The sequence below is a fragment of the Podarcis liolepis genome, assembly GCF_965112155.1.
Source record: "Podarcis liolepis genome assembly, chromosome: 5".
In the NCBI taxonomy this organism is placed as follows: domain Eukaryota; kingdom Metazoa; phylum Chordata; class Lepidosauria; order Squamata; family Lacertidae; genus Podarcis; species Podarcis liolepis.
In genome coordinates, this window is record NC_139556.1 from 93,766 (window position 1) to 121,612 (window position 27,847).

At 49.4% G+C, this 27,847-nt stretch overlaps 1 protein-coding gene across 3 annotated transcripts; it reads right to left on the reverse strand.

Moving 5' to 3' along the window:
* On the reverse strand, positions 1-27,832 carry LOC310707019 (maestro heat-like repeat-containing protein family member 7). Of its 3 annotated transcripts, none has more exons than XM_083503585.1 (8): positions 26,700-27,832; positions 12,165-12,424; positions 11,805-11,952; positions 11,325-11,506; positions 10,372-10,509; positions 9,954-10,068; positions 973-1,043; positions 1-697 (listed from the first exon to the last, which is right to left on the reverse strand). In XM_083503585.1, the coding sequence occupies exons 2-7, from the start codon at positions 12,311-12,313 to the stop codon at positions 1,005-1,007; spliced, it is 771 nt and encodes a 256-aa protein (XP_083359711.1). In that variant the 5' UTR covers positions 12,314-12,424; positions 26,700-27,832; the 3' UTR covers positions 1-697; positions 973-1,004. The 3 variants fall into 3 exon arrangements, with proteins under 3 accessions (XP_083359711.1, XP_083359710.1, XP_083359712.1); XM_083503586.1 differs by having other exon boundaries at positions 10-28; XM_083503584.1 differs by having other exon boundaries at positions 1-1,043.
* Between the last annotated feature and the right edge of the window lie 15 nt (positions 27,833-27,847).

Sequence of the window (27,847 nt, forward strand, 5' to 3'; positions counted from 1 at the left end):
GCAGCACGGGCGGTCTAACAGGCAGAGCCTAAGTGACACCAGATAAAGTCGAGCAACATTTATGGACTCAAGCCTGATATTTACCTGAGAAGGTGGTGCCTTGTTTTGAACCCCAGGCTTTTTGTGACCCATGGAAGTTATAGAGCTGCCCCCTTCCCTTATCAGACAACAAATATCATGTATTTCATAAGCATGGTTTTACAGTTAGGCTGTGAGCTCAGTTTCTAAAAAGCACCTCTTGAACGGGTTATTTTGGGATTGATTCAGGTTGGCCCCCAAAGCAGCTCACTTCAATTCAATGATCTCCATCAAGAAGCACCCAGCCACGCATGACCCCTCCTGCCCCTTCTCATCCCAATCTGGCCACAGCAGAAGCTAGGCTGGTGCTTCCATTTGGAACTATGGAGTTCTCCGCTGGTTTCTGGTGGGCCTGGACTCCGCATTCCAACCTCTAGGGCTGGGCATGGCCCTCCCAATCTAATTCGCCTCTGCTCTCACAGTCAAGTACATTTTGGTGGGAAAGGGAAGGAAGGAGAATGAGCTGGTTGGAATCATGCTGAACCAAACACATCCTAAGCTGGGTCTGAACTGCAGGAGGGTTTGGACTTGGCTCATGAAGAGCATGAGATGAGGCTTGAAACTGGAGAAATCTCTTCCGTTCAAAGACTTAGTGGCCTCAATAAATAAATGAAAACAGCTTATTTGGATGAGCAAAGGATTATTATTATTATTATTATTATTATTATTATTATTATTAGTCTCCCCACCCCGATACATAGCGGAACAAAGAGAAAAGAAGATATATAATAAACCAGCAGACACACAAAAATCAATCTTTAAAGCGGGCAAAAATAAATACATATGAACTTATACCAGCTTTAAGGTGTTTCCAATAGTACATATAAAAATGTAATTTTAAGAAAAATCTTAGCCTTCCAAAGGTGAAGACTTGTCCATCCATTAACGGAATACCTGTATGATTGCTGCCTGCAGTAACTTGCGCACTAGGTCATGGAAGTGTCCGTATCGGAGTCAGACATCCCCTAAGTTGGAGCAAAGCCACTGTAAGTGCATCTTTTATTATGTATGCATTCATCTTCTATCAAAAAACATTGTCCATATATATTAGACATGATAGCAGTGAATGCAGCTGAAGTTGTACAATTAAATAAAAAATGTGTAAATGCTAAAGAACATTTGACAGTTAAATTGCGAGGAATAAAGAAACCATAAGAAACATTAGAAATAATTGCTTTTTATATCGGTCCTCGAGGTTTTGCTGAACATGATTAGAAGGGACCAGCTGGTTAAAGGGGTACAGGTCGGAGTTAAACATTACAAACTGAGAGCATTCGCAGATGACTTGGTACTTACATTACAAGAGCCAGACACTAGTACTAAAAGAGTCTTAGAATTAATTCAAGAGTTTGGTCAAGTCGCAGGATTTAAACTGAATAAATTAAAGACTAAGGTATTAGAGAAAAATTTAACAGTTACTGAAAGGGAGAGGTTCCAGAATGAAACGGGTTTAACTGTGGTTAAGAAAGTGAAATACTTGGGGATTAACATGACAGCTAAAAATGTGAATTTATTTAAAGACAATTATGAGAAATGCTGGACGGAAGTAAAAAAGGATCTAGAAATATGGTCAAATTTGAAGCTTTCACTGTTGGGCCATATTGCTGTGATCAAAATGAATGTATTGCCTAGAATGTTGTTTTTGTTTCAAACATTGCAAATCGTGGACAAGATGGATTGTTTCAAGAAGTGGCAGAAAGATATCTCGAAATTTGTCTGGCAGGGAAAGAAACCCAGAATAAAACTTAAGATTTTAACTGATGCAAAAGAAAGAGGGGGATTTGCCCTGCCGGACTTTAAACTTTACTATGAATCAGCAGCTTTCTGCTGGTTGAAAGACTGGCTGCTTCTTGAGAACACAGACATTTTGGATTTAGAAGGTTTTAACAATATTTTTGGGTGGCATGCATATTTATGGTATGACAAGGTTAAAGCTCACAAAGCTTTTAAAAATCATATTGTCAGGAAAGCATTATATAATGTCTGGATTAGATATAAAGACCTGTTGGAAAATAAAACCCCAAGGTGGTTGTCGCCAATGGAAGCTAAGGCTGTGAAAAAACTCAATATGGATGCCAAAAGGCCCGAAATATTGGGAAATTTTGGAACAAGAGGGGGATAAATTTAAATTGCAGAGTTTTGAGAAATTAAAAGACAAAGTGAGAGACTGGCTCCATTATTACCAAATAATGGAGGTTTTTAAGTTGGACAGGAAAATTGGCTTCCAGGTGGAAAAATCAAGATTAGAAACAGAACTGATAGAACCCAATACTAAGAACTTGTCAGGAATGTATAACTTGCTGTTGAAATGGAATACACAAGATGAAACAGTGAAATCAGCTATGATAAAGTGGGCACAGGATATTGGTCATAACATTATTGTCAGAGCTGCTTGAAGATCCTAGCTCACAGAGGATCACGCTAGCCAGCGGTCATTAAGTAAAAGTCTTTATTGAATTACAGTTTCCATTCTCACGCTGCTGCGCGCAACTCTACGCCTAGTGGCTAGGTCGGCGAAGCTCCGTCTGAGTCTCCGCCCTGTGTGCACCAACTTAATATCCTAGCCTTGCTCCACCTTTTCCTCCTGACTGTCCTCCTCTGGGTCCCTCTACCCCCCGGGGCTTCTTCCTTCCGGGATTCTTCTGACGCTGACCCAGACCCTCCTGCCTCCTTGCGCCGGGCTTTAGGACCGGGCTCCCTTTCGGGGCTGCTTACTGCGCCGCCTTCCTCTGCATTTGAACTTGGCGCGCGCGCCCAACCTTCCACTTTCCTCTCAACCGTTTCTTCGCTCCCCGATGGAGGTGTGGCCACTCCCGACTCATGTCCTCCCTCCTGTGGAGGTGTGGCCACTCCTGACTCATGTCCTCCCTCCTGTGGTGAGCTGCCAGCGCTTCCCCCCTGGCTCCCTTCCTCTTCCCTGCTTCCTGGCGGTGACGCTGGTCCCGATTTCCAGCTGCTCCCCCCTGAGTCCTCTCTGGCTCTGTCTTCCTGGGGTGCCCCCCTAGACTCCCCCCTTGCCCTCGCCACTGGTGCTCCTTTCTGTGAATCCTCTGATTCACTGGAAAGGCTAGGAGATCTCGGGTCGTCGTCATCACTCATCTTTTCTTCTGCCTCCTCCCCTTCACTCTCTGTTTCCTCCCTTGCCCGTGCTTCTGCTCCTAAACCCCTGACATCCATCCCCCCCTCGAAGCCCCCCATTCCCCCCTCCCCTCCTTCCGGTGCTGGAGCTGGGGGCTGCTGTTGCAAAGGGACGAACGTCGGATATCGGTCGCTTCCCGTGTCAGGCCTCCATCTGAAGTCTCCCGGGTCTTCCTCCCTGCTCTCGTCGACGACAGTCACCTCCGCTTCCATCTCTGTGCCGCCGTGCTCGAAACCAGGGTCGTCCCCGAAAACGTCCATGTCCGTCTCTCCCTCACTTCCTCCTGTCGGTGTTGCTCGTCCCGGGCCTTCCAGCCATCGTCTGCGCCACTGCTCCTCTGGTCTATCGTCCCACCAATACGAGGGTTCTGATGCAGATCCCGAGGGTGACCCCTCCGGGGAACGGACGTCTCGTGTCGGGTCCTCGTCCGAGTCGAACCCCCGGAACGTGCTGGCCGAAAGCGTGGGCGTGAAAAGCCAGTCGTCGAAAAAGTCTGCTGGCATAGGTCTATGTGGGAAGAGGGCATGAAACTCGTCTTTGAGCAGAGGTTCGTCTAAGGCGTAGCCCGGCACCCAGCTGTTCGCACTGGCCGGGGTGCCCTCCTTGGCGAGAAAGTATTCTACCCCCTCTTCCCCCCATCTGGAGTCCAAAATCTCCGTGACTTCGTTGATGCGCTCCTTCTGTGCCACTCCCGCGTGCCCTGTTCTGTCTCTGGCCGGACTCGGCGCCGTTCCGGGTCCCTGGAACCTGTGCGGTGCCTTGTAGGGAGTGAGCACCGATCTGTGGAATACCGGATGCATTCTGGAACCCTCCGGAAGTGCCAGTCTGAAAGCTACCGGGTTGACCTGCTCTTCGACTTGGTAGGGCCCCAGTTGTTTATGCCCTAGTTTCTTCTTGGCCAACGACCTGGCCGGCACTGCGTGGGCTGCTAACCAAACCCAGTCTCCCACGTGGAGCTCTTCTCCAACCCTCCTGTGCTTGTCTGCTTGTACCTTGTATGCGTGCTTGGCCAGCTCCAGGTGGCGCCTCAGCTGATCGTGGACTTCCTGCAGCTCCGACGCGAACGCATCTGCTGTCTGCGGCTCCCCCTCCCCCATTCTTTCCAGTCCCGGGAAGGTTCTGGGGTGCCTCCCGTTGTTGGCGAAGAACGGCGTGACCCCCGTGGACACGTGCTTCGTGTTGTTGTAGGCGAACTCGGCCAGCGGCAGGTAATCCACCCACGTCGCAGGCTGTTGATTTGCATAACATCTCAGGTACTGCTGCATGATGGCATTGACCCGCTCTGCTTGCCCGTTGGTCTGCGGGTGTCTCGCCGACGCCAGGTTGATCTTGACGTTCAGGAAGCCCATCAGCTTCTGCCAGAAATTCGAGATGAACTGCCGCCCCCGGTCGGACAGAATAGACCGTGGCAGACCGTGAACCTTGAACACGTGGTCTATGAACAGTTTGGCGGTTTGCTCCGCCGTGGCCACCTTAGCACACGGAATGAAATGCGCCATCTTGGAAAACAGGTCCACCACCACCAGCACTGCCGTCTTGCCCCTTGAGCTGGGCAGATCCGTGACAAAGTCCAGGGCCACCCTTTCCCAAGGTTCGACCGGAGTTTGCAGCGGTTCCAACAGTCCGGCCGGCGGTTTGTGCACTGGTTTGGCCCTCTGGCAGGTGTCACACCTCGCCACGTAGTCTGCGACCTCCCCTCTCATTCCAGGCCACCAGAAATCCCTGGCTACTAATTCCACCGTCTTCTCCTTGCCAAAGTGCCCGGCCGTGGGCGCGTCGTGCAGCTGCTGCAGCACCTTGGCTCGAAGTTCGTCTCCCGGCACGTAGATGGCCCCTTTACGGATGAGCAATCCATCTCTTAGCTGGAAACCGTCGGCCGCTGCCTTGCCCCTTTGCACCTCTGCCATCTTTGCTTGTGCGGAGGAGTCCCCCTGCAACGCTCGTCGCACCGCCTCTAGGTCCACGGTCGCCGCGGCGCACGCCCACACTGTTGGTGCGAAGATGTGCATGGCGGCCGCTGGTGTTGCGTCCTCCAGATACTGTGGCTTACGGGAGAGAGCGTCTGCCATGATGTTGGTGTCCCCCGGGACATACTCTATTCGGAAGTCGAAGTTTGCAAAGAACTCAGCCCAACGTATCTGCCTCTGGTTCAGGAACTGTGCCGTGCGCCAGTGCTCTAGATTCTTGTGGTCCGTGCAAACCTGCACCGTGTGCTTGGCGCCGATCAGAAAGTGCCTCCACGCCTTGAACGCTGCGTGAATGGCCAGCAACTCCCTGTCCCAGATGGTGTAGTTCTGTTCGGACTTGCTGAGCTTCCTGGAGTAAAACGCTCCCGGTCGCCACACCCCCTGCGGGTCTTTCTGCAGCAGGACCGCCCCCACGGCTCTGTCCGAGGCGTCTGTCTCCACCCTCATCGGCTTGCTGGGGTTGACATGAAGCAGCTGCTCTTCCGACGCGAAGAGACGCTTGAGTGCCTGAAAGGACTGCTCCGCCTGCTCTGTCCAAACGAACTTCTTTTTCTTGGAGCTAAGCGTGTCAGTGATGGCCGCTGTCTGCATAGCGAAGCCCTTGATAAACTTGCGATAGAAGTTCGCAAAGCCGACAAACCGTTGGACCTCCTTCCGGTTGCGCGGACTCTTCCAATCCAACACCGCTCGAACCTTGGCGCTGTCCATGGCGAGCCCCTTGTCAGACAGCTTGTAGCCCAGAAAATCCACCTCCGGCACGTCAAATTGGCACTTCTCCAGCTTGGCGTAGAGCCTATGTTGCTTTAGCCTGCTCAGCACTTCCTTGACGTGTCCGTCATGCTCCTGCCGCGACTCCGAAAAGATCAGGATGTCATCTAAGAAACAGACGCACGTCTTGTAGAGAAGTCCTGCCAACACGTGATGCATAAACGCTTGAAAAACGTGGGAGCCATTTTGCAAGCCAAAAGGCATAACTCTATATTCGTAGGTCCCCAGTGGCGTGAACATGGCTGTCTTCCACTCATCTCCTTCCCGCATGCGAATGAGGTTGTACGCCCCCCGCAGGTCCAGCTTGGTGAACACTCTGCCCTTCCGTACCTTTGCGAGGAGGTCGTCAATACGGGGCATGGGGAAGTCCGATGGCCTAGTCAGACTGTTCAAAATCCTGTAATCCACTACCAGTCTTTTTTGGGGCGTGTCCCGCTTCTTAACAAAGAATACGGGACTGCCCCCCACTGCCCTGGACTCCCGGATGAAGCCGCGTTGCAAATTATGATCAATGAACGCCTTGAGTTCTTGCAGTTCGTCCTCTGACATGGAATACAGTTTCCCTTTAGGCAGCGCCGCCCCCGGCAGCAGGTCAATTTTGCAGTCATATGGTCTGTGAGGGGGTAGCCTGTCTGCCTCCTTCTCGCAGAAAACTTCCAAAAATTCAGCGTACTTGTGGGGAATCGCTTGCAGCGTGCCTAGCAGCAGCTGTGACTCCTCTTCCTCTCCTTCCTGCCTGGGCACGATGCAGTGTTCAGCACAAAAAGAAGAGCCGAAGGTCAGCTGCCTCTGGTACCAAGCCATCGCTGGGCTGTGCTTGTCCAGCCAACTCATGCCCAATACAATGGGCGTGTCAGATAGTTGAGTGACGTTGAAGCTGATGATTTCTCTGTGATTCCCAAGTCGCATCACCATTGGTGGCGTCTGCTTCACCACTTGCCCCCCGAGCAGCTCCCTGCCATCCACCGTGACAACCTGCAGGGGCAGTGTGGCCGGCAGCAACTGCACAGCGTGCCTGTCGACAAAGTCCTGCCCTATAAAGTCCGCATTGCTGCCTGAGTCAATGGTGATTGGTACGTCCATGGTGATTCCATTGGGCAGCTGGAGAGACGCTGTGAGCCTCACTACTGGTTTGGGCGGGAGGGGGTTCACGGGCTGTAAAATCTCTGGGGACTGCGTCACTAACACGTCTGGCTGGGCCCCAGTGCCTCTTCCTCCAGCCAGACAGCCTCGTTTCCCTGCTGTGGTCCTCCTTGCTGTGTTGCTGCAGTCACCATTGCTGAGGCTGCAGTGAACTTGTGGGGCCTCTGGGGACACTCTTTCGCCATATGCCCTGGCTCCTCACAGACGTAACACTTCCTGTTCCCTCTAGGAGGCTTCGCTTTCACTGCTGCCGGTGCTAGGGCTCTGGCTGCTGACTGAGCCCTTGCACCTCCCACCTCCATAGGTTCGGCTCCTCCTCCTGGCGGAGGCGTGGATTGCGCCCGCGCTGCTTCCCTGGGAAAGAAGGAGGGGCCCCCGGCTGGTTCGCGCCCTCCACGCCCTTCGTCCCTGTTCCACGGACGTCCTTCCAGCCTCACCCCCACTGCCAGTGCCCTCTGCACGACCTCCTGGGTGGTTCGGGGTCTCTCCCCCCTCGCTATCTCATCTTTAATCGAGTTGTGCAGCCCCTCCCAAAAGAGGTCTCTTACAGGAGCCGAATCTCTGTCCCATTCCAGGGCACTGACCAAGGCGAAAAAGCGGGCATGATACTGCCTGACGCTGGCCCTCCCTTGTCTCAGCCCATGCACCTCCTTCCGTGCAAGATCCACGTCAATACTTGATAAAAAACACCCATCCATTGCTTTAATAAAGGCATCTGCATTCTGGAGCGCCGGATCCTTATCTCTCCATAAATTGCGTAGCCATGCTCTCGCATCCCCATGCAGATGGGACATGATGAACCCCACTCTCTCTTGTTCATCTCTAAAGTCTTTATGCAGCAGTTGCAGTGCGCACAGTACGTCGGCTCTAAAGTTGGGATACTGTTGCAGGTTCCCATCGAAGTGAGAGACCAGCCCGCCTGTCCGTCTCGCCAACCCAATTCCCTCCTGCCGGGGTGTCTGCTTTGTCAGCACGTCTAACCTGACCTGGAGATCCCTGCAGGCTGCGGCTGCCTCCTCCTCTCTCTTCCTGGATGCGAGAGCCTCGGCGTTCAGTTGTGCCACCGCGTTTCTGAGTTCCTCTATCTGCTGCTCAGCCGTCATGTCGTCTGCCGTTCGTGAGCTCGCTAGTAGGCACCTGTGTCTCTCCCCTCCTCGAGGCTGTAGATGCCCCACAAGTGGAGACGGAGCTTACTGTCAGAGCTGCTTGAAGATCCTAGCTCACAGAGGATCACGCTAGCCAGCGGTCATTAAGTAAAAGTCTTTATTGAATTACAGTTTCCATTCTCACGCTGCTGCGCGCAACTCTACGCCTAGTGGCTAGGTCGGCGAAGCTCCGTCTGAGTCTCCGCCCTGTGTGCACCAACTTAATATCCTAGCCTTGCTCCACCTTTTCCTCCTGACTGTCCTCCTCTGGGTCCCTCTACCCCCCGGGGCTTCTTCCTTCCGGGATTCTTCTGACGCTGACCCAGACCCTCCTGCCTCCTTGCGCCGGGCTTTAGGACCGGGCTCCCTTTCGGGGCTGCTTACTGCGCCGCCTTCCTCTGCATTTGAACTTGGCGCGCGCGCCCAACCTTCCACTTTCCTCTCAACCGTTTCTTCGCTCCCCGATGGAGGTGTGGCCACTCCCGACTCATGTCCTCCCTCCTGTGGAGGTGTGGCCACTCCTGACTCATGTCCTCCCTCCTGTGGTGAGCTGCCAGCGCTTCCCCCCTGGCTCCCTTCCTCTTCCCTGCTTCCTGGCGGTGACGCTGGTCCCGATTTCCAGCTGCTCCCCCCTGAGTCCTCTCTGGCTCTGTCTTCCTGGGGTGCCCCCCTAGACTCCCCCCTTGCCCTCGCCACTGGTGCTCCTTTCTGTGAATCCTCTGATTCACTGGAAAGGCTAGGAGATCTCGGGTCGTCGTCATCACTCATCTTTTCTTCTGCCTCCTCCCCTTCACTCTCTGTTTCCTCCCTTGCCCGTGCTTCTGCTCCTAAACCCCTGACAATTATGTTTGCTGACTGGGAATAGTTGTGGAACACCGGTATGAAATTTATGGCATGTAATGCCTTAAAGGAAAATATTATGAAAATGATTTATAGGTGGTACATGACCCCAGTCAAGCTTGCAAAAAATTACCACTTGCCTGATAATAAATGTTGGAAATGTAAAGAAACTAAAGGTACTTTTTTCACCTTTGGTGGACGTGCCCAAGGATTAAGGCTTTCTGGGAAATGATATATAATGAAATGAAAAAGGTATTTAAATATACCTTCCTTAAGAAACCAGAGGCCTTTCTCCTGGGCATTGTTGGCCAATTGGTGCCAAAGAAAGATAGAACATTCTTTATGTATGCTACAACAGCAGCAAGAATACTCATCGCAAAGTATTGGAAGACACAAGATCTACCCACCTTGGAAGAATGGCAGATGAAGGTGATTGACTATATGGGACTAGCAGAAATGACTGGCAGAATCCGGGACCAGGGGAAAGAGACGGCGGAAGAAGATTGGAAGAAATTTAAGAACTATCTTAAGAAACATTGTAAAATTAATGAGTGCTAGAATGATGTGGTTTTAGAAATTAAATGGAGTACAGCTGTAAAGATTAAGTTAAAAGAAAAGAAAGGTCGACAATTAGATAAAATTAAGGGTGAGGATTTGCTGAACTAAATATTTGAAATAGGAATGCAGAAAGGGGAGGTATGAGGAGGTCGGTGAAGTAAGTTTTAAGAAAATAAGGTTTTGAAATTATACTTGTTCTTTTTTTGTGTTTGTGTGTATTGTTTTGTTTGATATAATTTGTAAAATCTTAATAGATATTTATATATATATATAAAAGAGACATTAGAACAGGCATTCCCTGTTTCCAGTTCTTACCTCAAAGTAAAAGGCCATGCCGATGGCCCTCTTTTTATCGTTTGGACAGCACATATATTCCCGTGCCAAACGGGAAATCCTCTTGTATTCTTCGGGCGAGGAGGTGAATAAGGTCCTGAAACAGAAGAGTAAGAGCAAAGGATTCACAAGCCTGAAGCTGGCAGGAAGAACCGCTCAGTGTTCCTGCACAACCACCACCACCACCAGGTTACTTGAACGCTGAGCAGAGCCTCCCACCTGCATTCGCTCCATAAGACGCACACACATTTCCCCTTACTTTTTAGGAGGGGAAAATTGCGTCTTATAGAGTGAACAATATGGTACATTTTCTGAAATAAATAAGAAGTTTATCCCCATTTCCCCAGAAAGCAGGCCTTGCTCTTCATGCCTCACCTGCCAGTCCTTTTCACCTTCTTACCTTGCCAGAAGACGAATGCCTTTGAAAAAGCTTTCTGGACTTGACAGCATATCCCAGCAGCTTTGCAACCCCAAAGCCTCAGAATCATCTAGGTATTCAAGACGCCCAATCAGTTGTTTCAGGGCCTGCACAGCGATCCTGAGTCAAGTGAAGGAATTAAGAAGATTATATTTTTAAAATTTGTATACTGCCCTTCACCTGTAGATCTCCGAGCAGTTCACAACATAAAAATGAAAGTTAAAAAGCACAAAATACAGAATAAAAACAAGAACCAAAGCAAACCAATAACTCCTCTCCCTCCAACAAACACAGTTGAAAGGGCATAGGAGGTTAATCAGCCAATGGCCTGATTGAAGAGGACCATTTTTGCCTGGCATCTAAAGGCACCAGGCAAGCCCCTCTGGGGAGAGCAACCCACTAATGGGGAGCCACCACAGAAAAGGCCCCTTCTTGTGTGGAGGAGGCACACGTGAAGAGGGGCTTCCGATGATGAGCACAAGGTCTGGGTATGTTCATCTGGGGAGTTTTAGGTCCTTGACATCTTGCAGTCCAACCCCAACCATCACCCCCTGCAGCCTCCCCCATGTTTCCAGCACAAGCGGCAACCTTTTGGCTGTGATGGAGACTTAAGGTTTCATGACACGTGAGTCCCACCACACCCAAATCAGCCCATCGTGCGGGAGAGCCTCCAGCATCCTCTCCCATCCTAGTGTCCTTCAGATGTTTTGGGCTACAACTCCCATCTTCAGCCCAGTTATGCTGGCTGGGGCTGGTGGCAGTTGTGGTCCAAAGCGACTGAAGAGCACAGGGGTTGGGGAAGCCTGGGTCTCCTAGCTGTCTAACCTAAGCAGAACCTCCATGTCCAAATGAAGCCTATCTCTTGGGGGAGGGCTGAGCCTATGGGTCAGAGAGAGAAGGGAGGGCCCCCCCAAATACATTAGCAGGTCCCTCACGTCAGCGGATCGAGATGCGAAGAGGGCTCCGGGATTAGACTTGTCGCCCTCGAACCTCTTCTTCTCGCCTCATGGACAAAACAGATGTGAGTGCTAAGTGCAAACAGCAGGTGGTGGAACTTGCTCTTCAGGATACCTGCAGCCTCAGGGAACGACAGGATATGACACAGAGCGTTGGTAGCCTGGAGGGACAAGGAGAGGAGAACGGCATTCAGCAGAGGTCATCGTCAGATCAAGATCTCAGACTCAGACGCGACTCAGAGCCTCGGTCCATCTCACTCAGTGTTGTCTACACTGACTAGCAGTGGCTGTCCAGGGTTTCAGGCGAGGGACTCCCCGACATGAGATGCTGGGGCCCTTCTGCATACAAAGCAGGTGCTCACAGGATGGACCACTTATTAAGATGCACCCCCCTCCCAGCAAGAAGCCCCCAGCCCCATCCAGCTCCCATTCAAAACAATCCAGGAGAGAGAAACTGACCGCCATTGGCATTTGAGAAGTGCTGCGTCGCCTGGAAGTGACTTCCGCTTTGGGGTCTTCATCCTGCAGCCTTTTCAGTAGGGGTCTCAGCAGCTTGCCGCTTGTATACAGATTGGCAACCAACGCCTTCCATATTTGTGCGGCACTTCTGCAATTTTTCAAAACAGAATTTTTCATTTTTCCTTTTCTTAAAAAAAGTCAGGCCTTTGATATTTTATTTATATTGCACATACATTAGCAAAGAAAGAAACCACAACTTGGAGCACAATTTTTTGCAAGTACGAAATTCAATATAAATAAATATAAATTAAGAAACCCCTTAAATCTAGCCCTCCCCATTTTCACATCACAAAAACTTACTCATCACACTCCATCGAGCAGTCCAACAGGCTGTCTACGACCGGCTGCAGGCGCTTGGTGGCTAGGCTGACAATAGCCGAAAGCGTCTGTTCCTTAGTGTGGGTGTCGAGGACCTGGGGGAGATGGTAGTAAATCTCCTTCACAACCATAGGCAGCTGGAAGAAGATAAAAGAAGACCAGGATGAGAAAGTGTGGTGAACCTGTTTCTATTTTGCTTAATGTATGTAGGGTTTGGTGTCAGCGTTACTCGTGCCGGTTCTCTGCTGTTCACTTGTGTTTTTTTATAATAATTTTTATTGATTTACAACACAGATATACAATTTTATCCAATTTTTAACAAATAAATTCTCTCTTTTTGGACTTCCTTCAGCTTCTCTGACAATCATCCATCATTACCTCTTAATTACGCATTCCTTCTCCTTAGTATTGTCTTTAGTCTTCCCTCCCACTTCTATTATTTTTTATAACAATACATCTCAAATTTCACAGTGCTTCTTGAAATACAGTGGTGCCTCGCAAGACGAAATTAATCCGTTCCGCGAGTCTCTTCGTCTTGCGGTTTTTTTGTCTTGCGAAGCACGGCTATTAGCGGCTTAGCGGCTATTAGCGGCTTAGCGGCTTTAAGAAAAAGGAAACAAACTCGCAAGAACTCGCAAGACGTTTCGTCTTGCAAAGCAAGCCCATAGGGAAATTCGTCTTGCGGAACGACTCAAAAAACGGAAAACTCTTTCATCTAGCGAGTTTTTCGTCTTGCGAGGCATTCGTCTTGCGGGGCACCACTGTATCACTAACGTTGTTTGCACATCACATGTATTTTTCAGATATTCTACAAATTTTCCCCAGTCTTCGATGAACTTTTGGTCCTTAAGATATCTAATTTCCCCAGTTAGCTTGTCCAATTCTGCATGGTCTGTCAGTTTCAGTCTCCAATCTTCAATCGTCAGCATTTCCTCTTGTTTCCATTTCTGGGCCAGTAAAATCCTTGCAGCTGTAACTGCATATTGGAAGAGTTTACAGTCAGAGAATCATAGAATCATAGAATCATAGAATCATAGAGTTGGAAGAGACCCCAAGGGCCATCGAGTCCAACCCCCTGCCAAGCAGGAAACACCATCAGAGCACTCCTGACATATGGTTGTCAAGCCTCTGCTTAAAGACCTCCAAAGTAGGAGACTCCACCACACTCCTGGGCAGCAAATTCCACTGTCGAACAGCTCTTACTGTCAGGAAGTTCTTCCTAATGTTTAGGTGGAATCTTCTTTCTTGTAGTTTGGATCCATTGCTCTGTGTATGCTTGTCTGGAGCAGCAGAAAACAACCTTTCTCCCTCCTCTATGTGACATCCTTTTATATATTTGAACATGGCTATCATATCACCCCTTAACCTCCTCTTCTCCAGGCTAAACATGCCCAGCTCCCTTAGCCGTTCCTCATAAGGCATCGTTTCCAGGCCTTTGACCATTTTGGTTGCCCTCCTCTGGACACGTTCCAGTTTGTCAGTGTCCTTCTTGAACTGTGGTGCCCAGAACTGGACACAGTACTCCAGGTGAGGTCTGACCAGAGCAGAATACAGTGGCACTATTACTTCCCTTGATCTAGATGCTATACTCCTATTGATGCAGCCCAGAATTGCATTGGCTGTTTTAGCTGCCGCGTCACACTGTTGGCTCATGTCAAGTTTGTGGTCAACCAAGACTCCTAGATCCTTTTCACATGTACTGCTCTCAAGCCAGGTGTCACCCATCTTGTATTTGTGCCTCTCATTTTTTTTGCCCAAGTGCAATACTTTACATTTCTCCCTGTTAAAATTCATCTTGTTTGTTTTGGCCCAGTTCTCTAATCTGTCACGGTCGTTTTGAAGTGTGATCCTGTCCTCTGGGGTGTTAGCCACCCCCCTCCCAGTTTGGTGTCATCTGCAAATTTGATCAGGATGCCCTTGAGTCCATCATCCAAGTCGTTGATAAAGATGTTGAATAAGACTGGGCCCAAGACAGAACCCTGTGGCACCCCACTAGTCACTCTTCTCCAGGATGAAGAGGAACCATTGATGAGCACCCTTTGGGTTCGGTCAGTCAGCCAGTTACAAATCCACTGAGTGGTAGCATAGTCAAGACTGCATTTTACCAGCTTCTTTACAAGAATATCATGGGGCACCTTGTCAAATGCCTTGCTGAAATCAAGGTAGGCTACATCCACTGCGTTCCCTTCATCTACCAGGCTTGTAATTCTGTCAAAAAACGAGATCAGGTTAGTCTGACATGACTTATTTTTCAGAAATCCATGCTGACTATTGGTGATCACAGCATTCCTTTCTAGGTGCTCACAGACTGTTTGCTTAATGATCTGCTCCAGAATCTTCCCTGGTATTGATGTCAGACTGACTGGGCGGTAATTATTTGGGTCCTCTCTTTTCCCCTTTTTGAAAATAGGGACAACATTTGCCCTCCTCCAGTCTGCCGGGACTTCACCTGTTCTCCAGGAATTCTCAAAGATGACTGCCAGTGGTTCTGAGATCACATCTGCCAGTTCTTTTAATACTCTTGGATGCAGTTCATCTGGCCCTGGAGACTTGAATACATCTAAACTAGCCAAGTATTCTTGTACTATCTCCTTAGTTATTCTGGGCTGTGTTTCCTCTGCTGAATCATTTGCTCCAAATTCTTCAGGTCGGGCATTGTTTTCTTTATCGGAGAAGACTGAGGCAAAGAAGGCATTGAGGAGTTCAGCCCTTTCTGTGTCCCCTGTTTGCATTTCACCATCTTCTCCTCTGAGTGACCCCACTGTTTCTTTGTTCTTCCTTTTGCTACGAACATATCCATAAAAGCCTTTTTTGTTGCTTTTAACCTCTCTAGCAAGCCTGAGTTCATTCTGTGCTTTAGCTTTTCTGACTTTGTGTCTACATGTGCTGGCTATTTGTATGAATTCCTCTTTGGTGGTTTCCCCCCTTTTCCATTTTTTGTACACATCCTTTTTTAATCTTAACTCTGTTAAAAGTTCTTTAGATAGCCACCCTGGCTTCTTTAAGCACCTTCCATGTTTCCGTCTCACTGGTATTGCCTGACGTTGTGCTTTTACTATCTCCCTCTTAACAAACTCCCAGCCATCATGAACTCCCTTTCCTTTTAGTATTACTGTCCATGGGATCTCACCCAGCACTTCCCTAAGTTTTATGAAGTCGGCTTTCTTAAAGTCAAGAAAGTGAGTCCTAGTATGCTTGGCTGCTCCTTTCCTCTGTATAGTAAACTTCAGAAGAGCATGATCACTCGCGCCTAATGATCCTTCCACTTCTACCCCACTAACCAGGTCATCAACATTGGTTAGGACCAGATCTAAAATGGCTGTTCCTCTTGTTGCTTCTCCCACTTTCTGGACAATGAAGTTGTCTGCAAGGCCAGTGAGGAATCTGTTTGACCTTATGCTCTTGGCTGAGTTTGACATCCAACAAATATCCGGGTAATTGAAGTCCCCCATTACTACTATCTCCCTTCCTTTTGCATGCTTGGCCATCTGTTCCAGGAAGGCATCATCTATGTCCTCCGTTTGGCTTGGGGATCTATAGTAAACTCCCACAATGAGGTCACTGTTATTCTTCTCTCCCTTAATTTTGACCCAAATGCTCTCACTTTGGCTTTGAGGTTCTAAATCTTGGATCTCTTCACAGGTATACACATCCCTGACATATAACGCCACTCTTCCTCCTTTCTTGTCTGGTCTGTTTCTCTGAAATAGATTGTATCCCCCCATTATTACATTCCAATTGTGGGACTTATCCCACCAGGTTTCAGTGATGCCTATTATGTCATATTTAGTTTGCTGTACCAAGAGCTCAAGCTCATCTTGTTTATTTCCCATGCTTTGCGCATTAGTGTAGAGACATTGAAGTCCATTAATCATTCCCCCGTGTCTCTTATTTAAGGACTTTTTCCTCCCACCACTAGGTCTGCGTGCTGTTTGCTCCATTTGGTCTATGACATTTGGATGATCATCTTCATCAATTGATAGACTCCTACCTTCAGGAGCACTGTCTCCCTCCCCCCCCCCATTAGTCAGTTTAAAGCCCTCCTGATGAGGTTTCTGAGATTTTTGGCAAAAACATTTCTCCCAACCGTTGTGAGGTGCAGCCCATCGCTTGCCAGAAGTCCATCTTCAAGAAACTGCAGTCCGTGATCTAAGAATCCAAACCGTTCCTGTTTACACCATTTGCGAAGCCAGCTGTTCACTTCCACTATTTTTCCCTCTCTCCCTGGGCCACGTCGTTCAACTGGGAGGACAGATGAGATGACAATTTGTGCATTTAGTTGCTTCAATTTCCTGCCGAGAGCCTCGTAGCCTCTTTTGATCTTCTGGAGGCTATTGCTTGCAGTGTCATTGGTTCCCACATGAACCAAGAGGAAGGGGTATTTGTCAGTCTTTTCTTCTTATCTCGTTTCCTGTAATCCCTAAAAGAAAAGCCTCTGGTTTCTTTACAAAACGTATATTTTAACATCTTTTTCAATTCATTATATATACTCTCCCAGAAACTTTTCACTTTCTTACAATCCCACCACATATGATAAAACGTTCCTTCTTTTTCTTTACATTTCCAACACTTATTACACGTCTTAAACATTTTTGCCAATTTTACTGGTGTTATATACCATCTATAAAACATTTTCATCACATTTTCCTTTAACGCCGTTGTCAGGGGTTTAGGAGCAGAGGCAAGGGCAAGGGAGGAAACAGAGAGCGAAGGGGAGGAGGCAGAAGAAAAGATGAGTGATGACGACGACCCGAGATCTCCGAGTCTTTCCAGTGAATCAGAGGATTCACAGAAAGGAGCACCAGTGGCCAGGGCAAGGGGGGAGTCTAGGGGGGCACCCCAGGAAGATAGAGCCAGAGGGGACTCAGAGGAGAGCAGTTGGAAATCGGGACCAGCGTCACCGCCAGAGAGCAGGGAAGAGGAAAGGAGCCAGGGGGCAAGCGCTGGCAGCTCACCACAGGAGGGAGGGCACGAGTCAGGAGTGGCCACACCTCCATCGGGGAGCGAAGAAACGGTTAAGCGGAAAGTGGAAGGTTGGGCGCGCGCGCCAAGTTCAAATGCAGAGGAAGGTGGCGCAGTAAGCAGCCCGGAAAGGGAGCCAGGTCCTAAAGCCCGGCGCAAGGAGACAGGAGGGTCCGGGGGGTCAGCGTCAGAAGAATCCCGGAAGGAAGAGACCCCGGGGGGTAGAGGGACCCAGAGGAGGACAGTCAGGCGGAAAAGGTGGAGCCGGGCTAGGATATTAAGTTGGTGCACACGGGGCGGAGACTCAGACGGAGCCTCGCCGATCTAGCTACTAGACGTAGAGTTGCGCGCAGCAGCGTGAGAATGGAAACTGTAACTCAATAAAGACTTTTACTTAATGATCGCTGGCTAGCGTGATCCTCTGTGAGCTAGGATCTTCAAGCAGCTCTGACAGTAGGCTCCGTCTCACAATTGTGGGCATCTACAGCCTCGAGGAGGGGAGAGAAGCAGGTGCCTACTAGCGAGCTCACGAACGGCAGACGACATGACGGCTGAGCAGCAGATAGAGGAACTCAGAAAAGCAGTGTCGCAACTGAATGCCGAGGCTCTCGCATCCAGGAAGAGAGAGGAGGAGGCAGCTGCCGCCTGCAGGGATCTCCAGGTCAGGTTAGACGTGCTGACAAAGCAGACACCCAGGCAGGAGGGAATTGGGTTGGCGAGACGAACAGGCGGTCTGGTCTCTCACTTCGATGGGAACCTGCAACAGTATCCCAACTTTAGAGCAGACGTACTGTGCGCACTGCAACTGCTGAATAAAGACTTTAGAGATGAGCAAGAGAAAGTGGGATTCATCATGTCCCATTTGCATGGGGATGCTAAAGCATGGCTGCGCAATTTATGGAGAGATAAGGATCCGGCGCTCCAAAATGCGGATGCCTTTATTAAAGCGATGGATGGGTGTTTTTTATCAAGCATTGACGTGGATCTTGCCCGGAAGGAGGTGCATGGACTAAGGCAAGGGAGGGCCAGCGTGAGGCAGTACCATGCCCGCTTTTTCGCTTTGGTCAGTGCCCTGGAATGGGACAGAGATTCGGCCCCTGTAAGAGACCTCTTTTGGGAGGGGCTGCACAGCTCGATTAAAGATGAGATCGCGAGGGGGGAGAGACCCCGGACCACCCAGGAGGTCGTTCAGAGGGCACTGGCAGTGGGGGTGCGGCTGGAAGAACGTCCGTGGAGCAGGGACGAAGGGCGTGGAGGGCGCGAACCAGCCAGGGGCTCCTCCTTCCTTCCCAGAGAAGCAGCGCGTGCGCAATCCACGCCTCCGCCAGGAGGAGGAGTGGAACCTATGGAGGTTGGAGGTGCTAGGGCTCAGTCAGCAACCAGAGCCCTAGCACTGGCAGCAGTGAAAGCGAAGCCTCCTAGAGGGAACAGGAAGTGTTACGTCTGTGAGGAGCCAGGGCATATGGCGAAAGAGTGTCCCCAGAGGCTCCACAAGCTCACTGCAGCCTCAGCAATGGTGACTGCAGCAACGCAGCAAGGAGGACCACAGCAGGGAAACGACGCAGTCTGGCTGGAGGAAGAGGCCCTGGGGCCCAGCCAGACGTGTTAGTGACGCAGTCCCCAGAGATTTTACAGCCCGTGAACCCCCTCCCGCCCAAACCAGTAGTGAGGCTCACCGCATCTCTCCAGCTGCCCAATGGAAGCACCATGGACGTGCCAATCACAGTTGACTCGGGCAGCAATGCGGACTTTATAGGGCAGGACTTTGTCGACAAACACGCTATACAGTTGCTGCCGGCCACACTGCCCCTGCAGGTTGTCACGGTGGATGGCAGGGAGTTGCTAGGGGGGCAAGTGGTGAAGCAGACGCCACCGATGGCGATGCGACTTGGGAATCACAAAGAAATCATCAGCTTCAATGTCACTCAACTATCGGATACGCCCATTGTATTGGGAATGAGTTGGCTGGACAAGCACAGCCCGACGCTGGCTTGGTACCAGAGGCAGCTGATCTTCGGCTCTTCCTTTTGTGCTGAACACTGCATCGTGCCCCGGCAGGAAGGAGAGGAAGAGGAGTCACAGCTGCTGCTAGGCACGCTGCAAGCGATTCCCCACAAGTACGCAGAATTTTTGGAAGTTTTCTGCGAGAAGGAGGCAGACAGGCTACCCCCTCACAGACCATATGACTGCAAAATTGACCTGCTGCCGGGGGCAGCGCTGCCTAAAGGGAAACTGTATTCCATGTCAGAGGACGAACTGCAGGAACTCAAAGAGTTCATAGATCATAATTTGGAGCGGTTTCATCCGAGAGTCCAAGGCAGCGGGGGGCAGTCCTGTATTCTTTGTTAAAAAGCGAGACATCCCCCCAAAAAGACTGGTAGTGGACTATCGCATTTTAAACAATGGGACCAAGCCATCGGACTTCCCCATGCCCCGAATCGACGACCTCCTCGCAAAGGTACGCAAGGGAAAAGTGTTCACCAAGTTAGACCTGCGAGGGGCGTACAACCTCATTCGCATGCGGGAGGGAGATGAGTGGAAGACAGCCATGTTCACGCCACTGGGTACCTACGAATATAGAGTTATGCCTTTTGGATTGCAAAATGGCTCCCACGTTTTTCAAGCTTTCATGCATCACGTGTTGGCGGGACTTCTCTACAAGACGTGCGTCTGTTTCTTAGATGACATCCTGATCTTTTCGGAATCGCAGCAGGAGCATGACGGACACGTCAAGGAAGTGCTGAGCAGGCTAAAGCAACATAGGCTCTACGCCAAGCTGGAGAAGTGCCAATTTGACGTGACGGAGGTGGATTTTCTGGGCTACAAGTTGTCTGACAAGGGGCTCGCCATGGACAGCGCCAAGGTTCGAGCGGTATTGGATTGGAAGAGTCCACGCAACCGGAAAGAGGTCCAACGGTTTGTCGGCTTTGCGAACTTCTATCACAAGTTTATCAAGGGCTTCGCTATGCAGACGGCGGCCATCACAGACACGCTTAGCTCCAAGAAAAAGAAGTTCGTTTGGACAGAGCAGGCGGAGCAGTCCTTTCAGGCACTCAAGCGTCTCTTCGCGTCGGAAGAGCAGCTGCTTCACGTCAACCCCAGCAGGCCGATGAGGGTGGAGACAGACGCCTCGGACAGAGCCGTGTGGGCGGTCCTGCTGCAAAAGGACCCGCAGGGGGTGTGGCGACCGGGAGCGTTTTACTCCAGGAAGCTCAGCAAGTCCGAGCAGAATTACACCATCTGGGACAGGGAGTTGCTGGCCATTCATGCAGCGTTCAAAGCGTGGAGGCACTTCCTGATCGGCGCCAAGCACACGGTGCAGGTTTGCACGGACCACAAGAATCTGGAGCACTGGCGCACGGCACAGTTCCTAAACCAGAGGCAGATACGTTGGGCTGAGTTCTTTGCGAACTTCGACTTCCACATAGAGTATGTCCCGGGGGACACCAACATCATGGCGGACGCTCTCTCCCGTAAGCCGCAGTATCTGGAGGACGCAACGCCAGCGGCCGCCATGCACATCTTCGCACCAACAGTGTGGGCGTGCGCCGCGGCAACCGTGGACCTGGAGGCGGTGCGACGAGCATTGCAGGATGACTCCTTCGCGCAAGCGAAGATGGCAGAGGTGCAAAGGGGCAAGGCAGCGGCCGACGGTTTCCAGCTACGAGATGGTTTGCTCATCCGTAAAGGGGCCATCTACGTGCCGGGAGACGACCTTCGCGCCAAGGTGCTGCAGCAGCTGCACGACGCGCCCACTGCCGGGCACTTCGGCAAGGAGAAGACGGTGGAATTAGTAGCCAGGGATTTCTGGTGGCCTGGAATGAGAGGGGAGGTCGCAGACTACGTGGCGAGGTGTGACACCTGCCAGAGGGCCAAGCCAGTGCACAGACCACCGGCCGGACTGTTGGAACCGCTGCAAACTCCGGTCGAACCTTGGGAAAGGGTGGCCCTGGACTTTGTCACGGATCTGCCCAGCTTGAGAGGCAAGACGGCAGTGCTGGTGGTGGTGGACCTGTTTTCCAAGATGGCACATTTCATTCCGTGTGCTAATTTGGCCACGGCGGAGCAAACCGCCAAACTGTTCATAGACCACGTGTTCAAGGTTCACGGTCTGCCACGGTCTATTCTGTCCGACCGGGGGCGGCAGTTCATCTCGAATTTCTGGCAGAAGCTGATGGGCTTCCTGAACGTCAAGATCAACCTGGCGTCGGCGAGACACCCGCAGACCAACGGGCAAGCGGAGCGGGTCAATGCCATCATGCAGCAGTACCTGAGATGTTATGCAAATCAACAGCCTGCGACGTGGGTGGATTACCTGCCGCTTGCCGAGTTCGCCTACAACAACACGAAGCACGTGTCCACGGGGGTCACGCCGTTCTTCGCCAACAACGGGAGGCACCCCAGAACCTTCCCGGGACTGGAAAGGATGGGGGAGGGGGAGCCGCAGACAGCAGATGCGTTCGCGTCGGAGCTGCAGGAAGTCCACGATCAGCTGAGGCGCCACCTGGAGCTGACCAAGCACGCATACAAGGTACAAGCGGACAAACACAGAAGGGTTGGCGAAGAGCTCCACGTGGGAGACTGGGTCTGGTTAGCAGCCCACGCAGTGCCGGCCAGGTCGTTGGCCAAGAAGAAACTAGGGCATAAACAACTGGGGCCCTACCAAGTCGAAGAGCAGGTCAACCCGGTAGCTTTCAGACTGGCACTTCCGGAGGGTTCCAGAATGCATCCGGTATTCCACAGATCGGTGCTCACTCCCTACAAGGCACCGCACAGGTTCCAGGAACCCGGAATGGCGCCGAGTCCGGTCAGAGACAGAACAGGGCACGCGGGAGTGGCACAGAAGGAGCGCATCAACGAAGTCACGGAGATTTTGGACTCCAGATGGGGGGAAGAGGGGGTAGAATACTTTCTCGCCAAGGAGGGCACCCCGGCCAGTGCGAACAGCTGGGTGCCGGGCTACGCCTTGGACGAACCTCTGCTCAAAGACGAGTTTCATGCCCTCTTCCCACATAGGCCTATGCCAGCAGACTTTTTCGACGACTGGCTTTTCACGCCCACGCTTTCGGCCAGCACGTTCCGGGGGTTCGACTCGGACGAGGACCCGACACGAGACGTCCGTTCCCCGGAGGGGTCACCCTCGGGATCTGCATCAGAACCCTCGTATTGGTGGGACGATAGGCCAGAGGAGCAGTTCCGCAGAAAGTGGCTGGAATGCTCAGGACGAGCAACGCCGCCAGGAGGAAGTGAGGGACGGACATGGACATTTTCGGGGACGACCCTGGTTTCGAGCACGGCGGCACAGAGATGGAAGCGGAGGTGACCGTCGTCGACGAGAGCAGGGGGGAAGACCCGGGAGACTTCAGATGGAGACCCGCCACGGGAAGCGAACGATATCCGACGTTCGTCCCTTTGCAACAGCAGCACCCAGCTCCAGCACCGGAAGGAGGGGAGGGGGGAATGGGGGGCTTCGAGGGGGGGATGGATGTCAGGGGTTTAGGAGCAGAGGCAAGGGCAAGGGAGGAAACAGAGAGCGAAGGGGAGGAGGCAGAAGAAAAGATGAGTGATGACGACGACCCGAGATCTCCGAGTCTTTCCAGTGAATCAGAGGATTCACAGAAAGGAGCACCAGTGGCCAGGGCAAGGGGGGAGTCTAGGGGGGCACCCCAGGAAGATAGAGCCAGAGGGGACTCAGAGGAGAGCAGTTGGAAATCGGGACCAGCGTCACCGCCAGAGAGCAGGGAAGAGGAAAGGAGCCAGGGGGCAAGCGCTGGCAGCTCACCACAGGAGGGAGGGCACGAGTCAGGAGTGGCCACACCTCCATCGGGGAGCGAAGAAACGGTTAAGCGGAAAGTGGAAGGTTGGGCGCGCGCGCCAAGTTCAAATGCAGAGGAAGGTGGCGCAGTAAGCAGCCCGGAAAGGGAGCCAGGTCCTAAAGCCCGGCGCAAGGAGACAGGAGGGTCCGGGGGGTCAGCGTCAGAAGAATCCCGGAAGGAAGAGACCCCGGGGGGTAGAGGGACCCAGAGGAGGACAGTCAGGCGGAAAAGGTGGAGCCGGGCTAGGATATTAAGTTGGTGCACACGGGGCGGAGACTCAGACGGAGCCTCGCCGATCTAGCTACTAGACGTAGAGTTGCGCGCAGCAGCGTGAGAATGGAAACTGTAACTCAATAAAGACTTTTACTTAATGATCGCTGGCTAGCGTGATCCTCTGTGAGCTAGGATCTTCAAGCAGCTCTGACAGCCGTGCATGCAGTAAATTTTAAGTTTTCTTTCCATAGTTTTTCCCAATCATCAAATTGTATATTATAACCGAAATCTCTGGCCCATTGTATCATTACCGATTTCACTTTTTCATCTTTCGTATGCCATTCCAAAAATATCTTATACATTTTTGACAGAATTTTACAATCATTGTTTATTATGTCGATTTGAAACTTAGAATCTTTTTCTGCATAACCACTTTCTTTAAAATCTTTTTTAAACATTTCATTCAACCTGAAAATAGTGCAACCAATCATAATCATATTCTTTAACTTGTTCATATGGTTTTAATTTCCATTTTCCTCCTTCTTTAATTATCAGTTCACCATATGTAATCCATTTACCTCTCATATTAATTTTCTTTACACTCATAACTTCTAACGGAGATAACCAGTGTGGAACTCTTGGTTCTAATAGGTTTTTATACCTATCTCATATTTCTATTAACGCACTCCGGAAGATGTGGTTCCCAAAGCCTTTGTGAATTTTCTTCTTCCCACACCATAAGTACGCGTGCCATCCAAATCTGTTATCAAAGCCTTCTAAGTCCAGTAACTCTTTATTTTCTAATTTTATCCATTCTTTCAACCAGCAAAGACATGCTGCTTCATAATATAACTTCAGGTCTGGCAGGGCAAAGCCTCCTCTTTCCTTCGCATCTGTTAGTAGCTTAAATTTAATTCTCGGCTTTTTGCCCTGCCAGATATACCTTGAGATCACTCTTTGCCACTCTTTAAAAATCGTTACCCCCTTTATTATGGGGATAGTCTGAAACAAAAATAACATCTTTGGAAGGACGCTCATCTTTATCGCAGAAATTCTGCCCCAAAAAGATAGTTTCATTCTACCCCACACCTCCAGATCTTTCCTTATTCCGTTCCAAACCGGTATGTAATTGTTCTGATACAAATCAATGTTTTTAGGAGTTAACCAAATTCCTAAATAGAATCATAGAATCATAGAGTTGGAAGAGACCACAAGGGCCATCGAGTCCAACCCATCGAGTCCAATATTTTACCTTTTTCACACCTCTATCTCTGTTTGTTGTTGCATTATTTCTTTTTTTTAAAAAAAATATTTATTACTTTTCCAACAATTTAAACACTACAAAAACAATACAATACAATACAAAAACACTACCTAACATTGACACATTAAACACATTGAACTAACAAAACAAAACAAAAACAGTAAAATAAACCAAACAATTTCATTATCCCATCTTTCATTCACTTTTTTCCACGACGTCCTCACACCTCCCTTTTTGTATTCCACTTCTGTTAATTGTTTCAGCAATTCCTTTCCATCTTCCTCGGTTTTCTATCCTATAATTATCTTAACACATTCTAACCTTATTTTTTCCTTTAATACTCTATTAATCTATTTATACTTAATTCCTTATATCATTTCTACTAAAGCCATATAACTTCATTCCAACATTTTTCTAACATTCATTAATTTTACAGTATTTCTGTAAATAGTCTTTAAACTTTTTCCAATCTTCTTCCACCAACTCTTCTCCCTGGTCTCGGATTCTGCCAGTCATTTCCGCCAATTCCATATAATCCATCAACTTCATCTGCCATTCTTCCCAGGTGGGTAAATCTTGTGTCTTCCAATACTTCGCGATTGTTGTTGCATTATTTCTATCATACTTTGCTCCATATTTTTTGCAATTATTTTAGTTTTCTTATTTAATTTGAACCCTGCCACTTTCCCAAATTGTTCAATCTCCTCTAATAGTTCTTTTACACTTTCTATTGGTTCTTCAATCGTTATTACCAGATCGTCTGCAAAGGCTTTAACTTTATATTCATTCTGGCCAACTGTTATCCCTTTTATTAATTTGTTTTGTCTAACTGCATTAAGAAAGACCTCCAGGACCATTATAAACAGCAATGGCGAAAGCAGACATCCTTGCCTAGTTCCTTTAGATATTTTAATATCTTCCGTAGTCACATTATTTACAATCAATTTAGCTCTCTGTTCTGTATATATTGCCTTTATCCCATTGAAAAACTCTTTTCCCACCTCCACATACTCCAGATTTTTCAACATAAAGTCCCATGCTATGTTGTCAAAGGCCTTTTCTGCATCCACAAACATAAGTATAGCTTGTTTCTCATTCCTGGCAGTCAGATATTCCAAAATATTAATTATGTTCCTTACATTATCCTTCATCTGTCTACCTGGAATGAAACCTGCTTGATCCTTATGAATAGTTTCTAATAATATCTTTTTCATTCTTCTTGCTAAGATCCCTGCAAAAATTTTGTAGTCTGTATTCAGCAATGAAATAGGCCTATAGTTTTTAACTTGGGTTAAATCCGAGTCCTGTTTTGGGATAAGTGTAATGAATGCTTCTTTCCACGTTTCCGGGATGTCTCTTTCCTTTAAAATATTATTCATAACTTCTTTTAAAGGTATCATCAGAACATCTTTTAACTCTTTATAATAACCTGATGTAAATCCATCTGGCCCTGGGGCCTTTCCCCTCTATTAGGGCATTCAGTTGGTCTTTTTTATCTGCCGGGATCCTTTGCACCTTTTTCCCTTTTAAAAATCTCTCAATTTTCCTCATATTATTCCTTTCTTTATTTTTATATGGTTGTCTGTAAAAGTCCAAGAATCCTTTTCTAATTTCTTTCGGATTATCTATCTCTTCGCCATTCACAATGATTCTGTTAATTGTGTTCTGCTCCTTTCTTTTTTTTATTTGCCACGCAAGCCATTTGCCTGATTTGTTAGCGAATTCAAAGTTTCTCTGTCTTAACTTTTTAATATTCCATTCCACTTCTTTGTTTATTATCATTGCAAATTGTGATTGCAAGGTCTTAATTTCTTGTTTTATTTTGGAGTTATTCGGTTTTCTAATAAATTTTTGTTCATTGTCCATTATCTGCTTTAAAATTTCCTTTCCCCCCTTTTCTCTGTTTTTATTCTTCAATGAATTCTGCTGGATAAAAAAACCTCGCATCACAGCCTTGCTTGCGTCCCATACTACGCTCATCTTTGTACCCTTGTTGCAATTCTCAACAAAGTATTCAGTTAGTTTCTTTTGTGCTTTTCCTACAATTTTCTGGTCATCCAAAAGATAACCCTTAATTTTCCATCTAAATGTTCTTTCTTCAAAGCCTTTTAGTTCCAATTTTATTGGATTATGATCTGAGATTACTTTAGATTGTATTTCAACTTGTAGTATTCTTGGAGTCAGTTCATTCGAAAGCCATATTTGATCTATTCTTGACATTGACTGGTTCGATTCAGAAAACTATGTAAATTGTTTCTCCACTTGTGTTCCTTTGGTGGTGAGAGAGGTTGGGGTTGGCCTAGGGTGTAGTTGTTTGTTTGTGATTGGCTGTGGTGATCTTTGTTTTCGTGTGAGAGTGGGGTGGGTGGGTGTTTTGGATCAGGTTAGCCATATTGATTTGCATGCTGTTGGTGGATTATTGTCATTGTCTTGTTGGGCTGTGTATGTGATAAAGGGGAGCCATACCGGGGTGAAGGCGTCTTCTTCTGTTTGTCCCTGTGTCAGTTTCAGTTTATTGGTTAATTTTTCTAGTAGGGCTGTTTCCCATACTATTTGGTACCATTGGTCCATGCTTACTCCTGACAAGTCTCTCCAGTGTCTGGTTATGGTGTTTCTGGCTGCTGAAAGTAGGTGGGTGTCAGGGGTTCAGGGACAGAGGCACAGGTGAGGGGGGAGACGGAGAGCGATGGGGAAGAATCCCAGGACAGTGAGGAAGAGGATGACAATGACTTGAGGTCTTCCATGAGTCTCTCAAATGAATCGGAGGATTCCCAGAAGGGGGCGCCCCTGGTCAGGCCAAGGGGGGTCACAGGGGGGACTTGCCAGGAGCAGGGAAGCAGCAGGGAAACCCCGAGTGGGAGTGGGAGATCGGGGCCGGCTTCCCAGCAGGAACGGAGTGAAGAGGGTGGAGTTCCCAGTGTGACACACGGAGCAGAGCAGGAAGGAGACAGGGGAAGGAGATCGGGGCAGGACGTCCTGCCGGAAGGGGCGGAGAGTAGTACAGGGAGTAGTGTGAGTGTCAAGAGGAAGGTCAGGGGTAGCGAACGCGCGCCAAGTTCAAATGTGGAGGCGCGCGGAAATGCAGAGAGCCCGGAGGAGGAGCCTGGCCCCAAAGCACGAAGGAGGGGGGAGCAGGCATCTGAGGAATCCGCTTCAGGGGAAAGCAGGAGGGAAGGAACCCAGGGGGGCAGAAAGACCCTGCGGAAAAGGAAAGACAGGAAGAGGTGGACCAGCACAAGCCTCTTAAACTGGTGTAGGGGCGGGACCGATTCAGAGGGGACTTCAAATGTCTAAGGCTAAGAGACGCGGGGCTGCACGCCTCGGTTGTGGAACCAATAATGAACTGCAATAAACATCCTTGTATATAAGAAGATCTTGGCGTTGGTCTTTTGTGAGCTGAGTCCTGAGGC

What these genes read in the sequence shown, in the direction of transcription:
- LOC310707019 (XM_083503585.1), bottom strand. Translation starts at nt 12,313, where the DNA reads ATGGTTGTGAAGGAGATTTACTACCATCTCCCCCAGGTCCTCGACACC. An exon ending in CTTCTCAAATGCCAATGGCG is followed by an intron (nt 11,507 to 11,804) that starts GTCAGTTTCTCT and finishes TTGTCCCTCCAG; the next exon opens with GCTACCAACGCTCTGTGTCA. An exon ending in TCGCATCTCGATCCGCTGAC is followed by an intron (nt 10,510 to 11,324) that starts GTGAGGGACCTG and finishes CACTTGACTCAG; the next exon opens with GATCGCTGTGCAGGCCCTGA.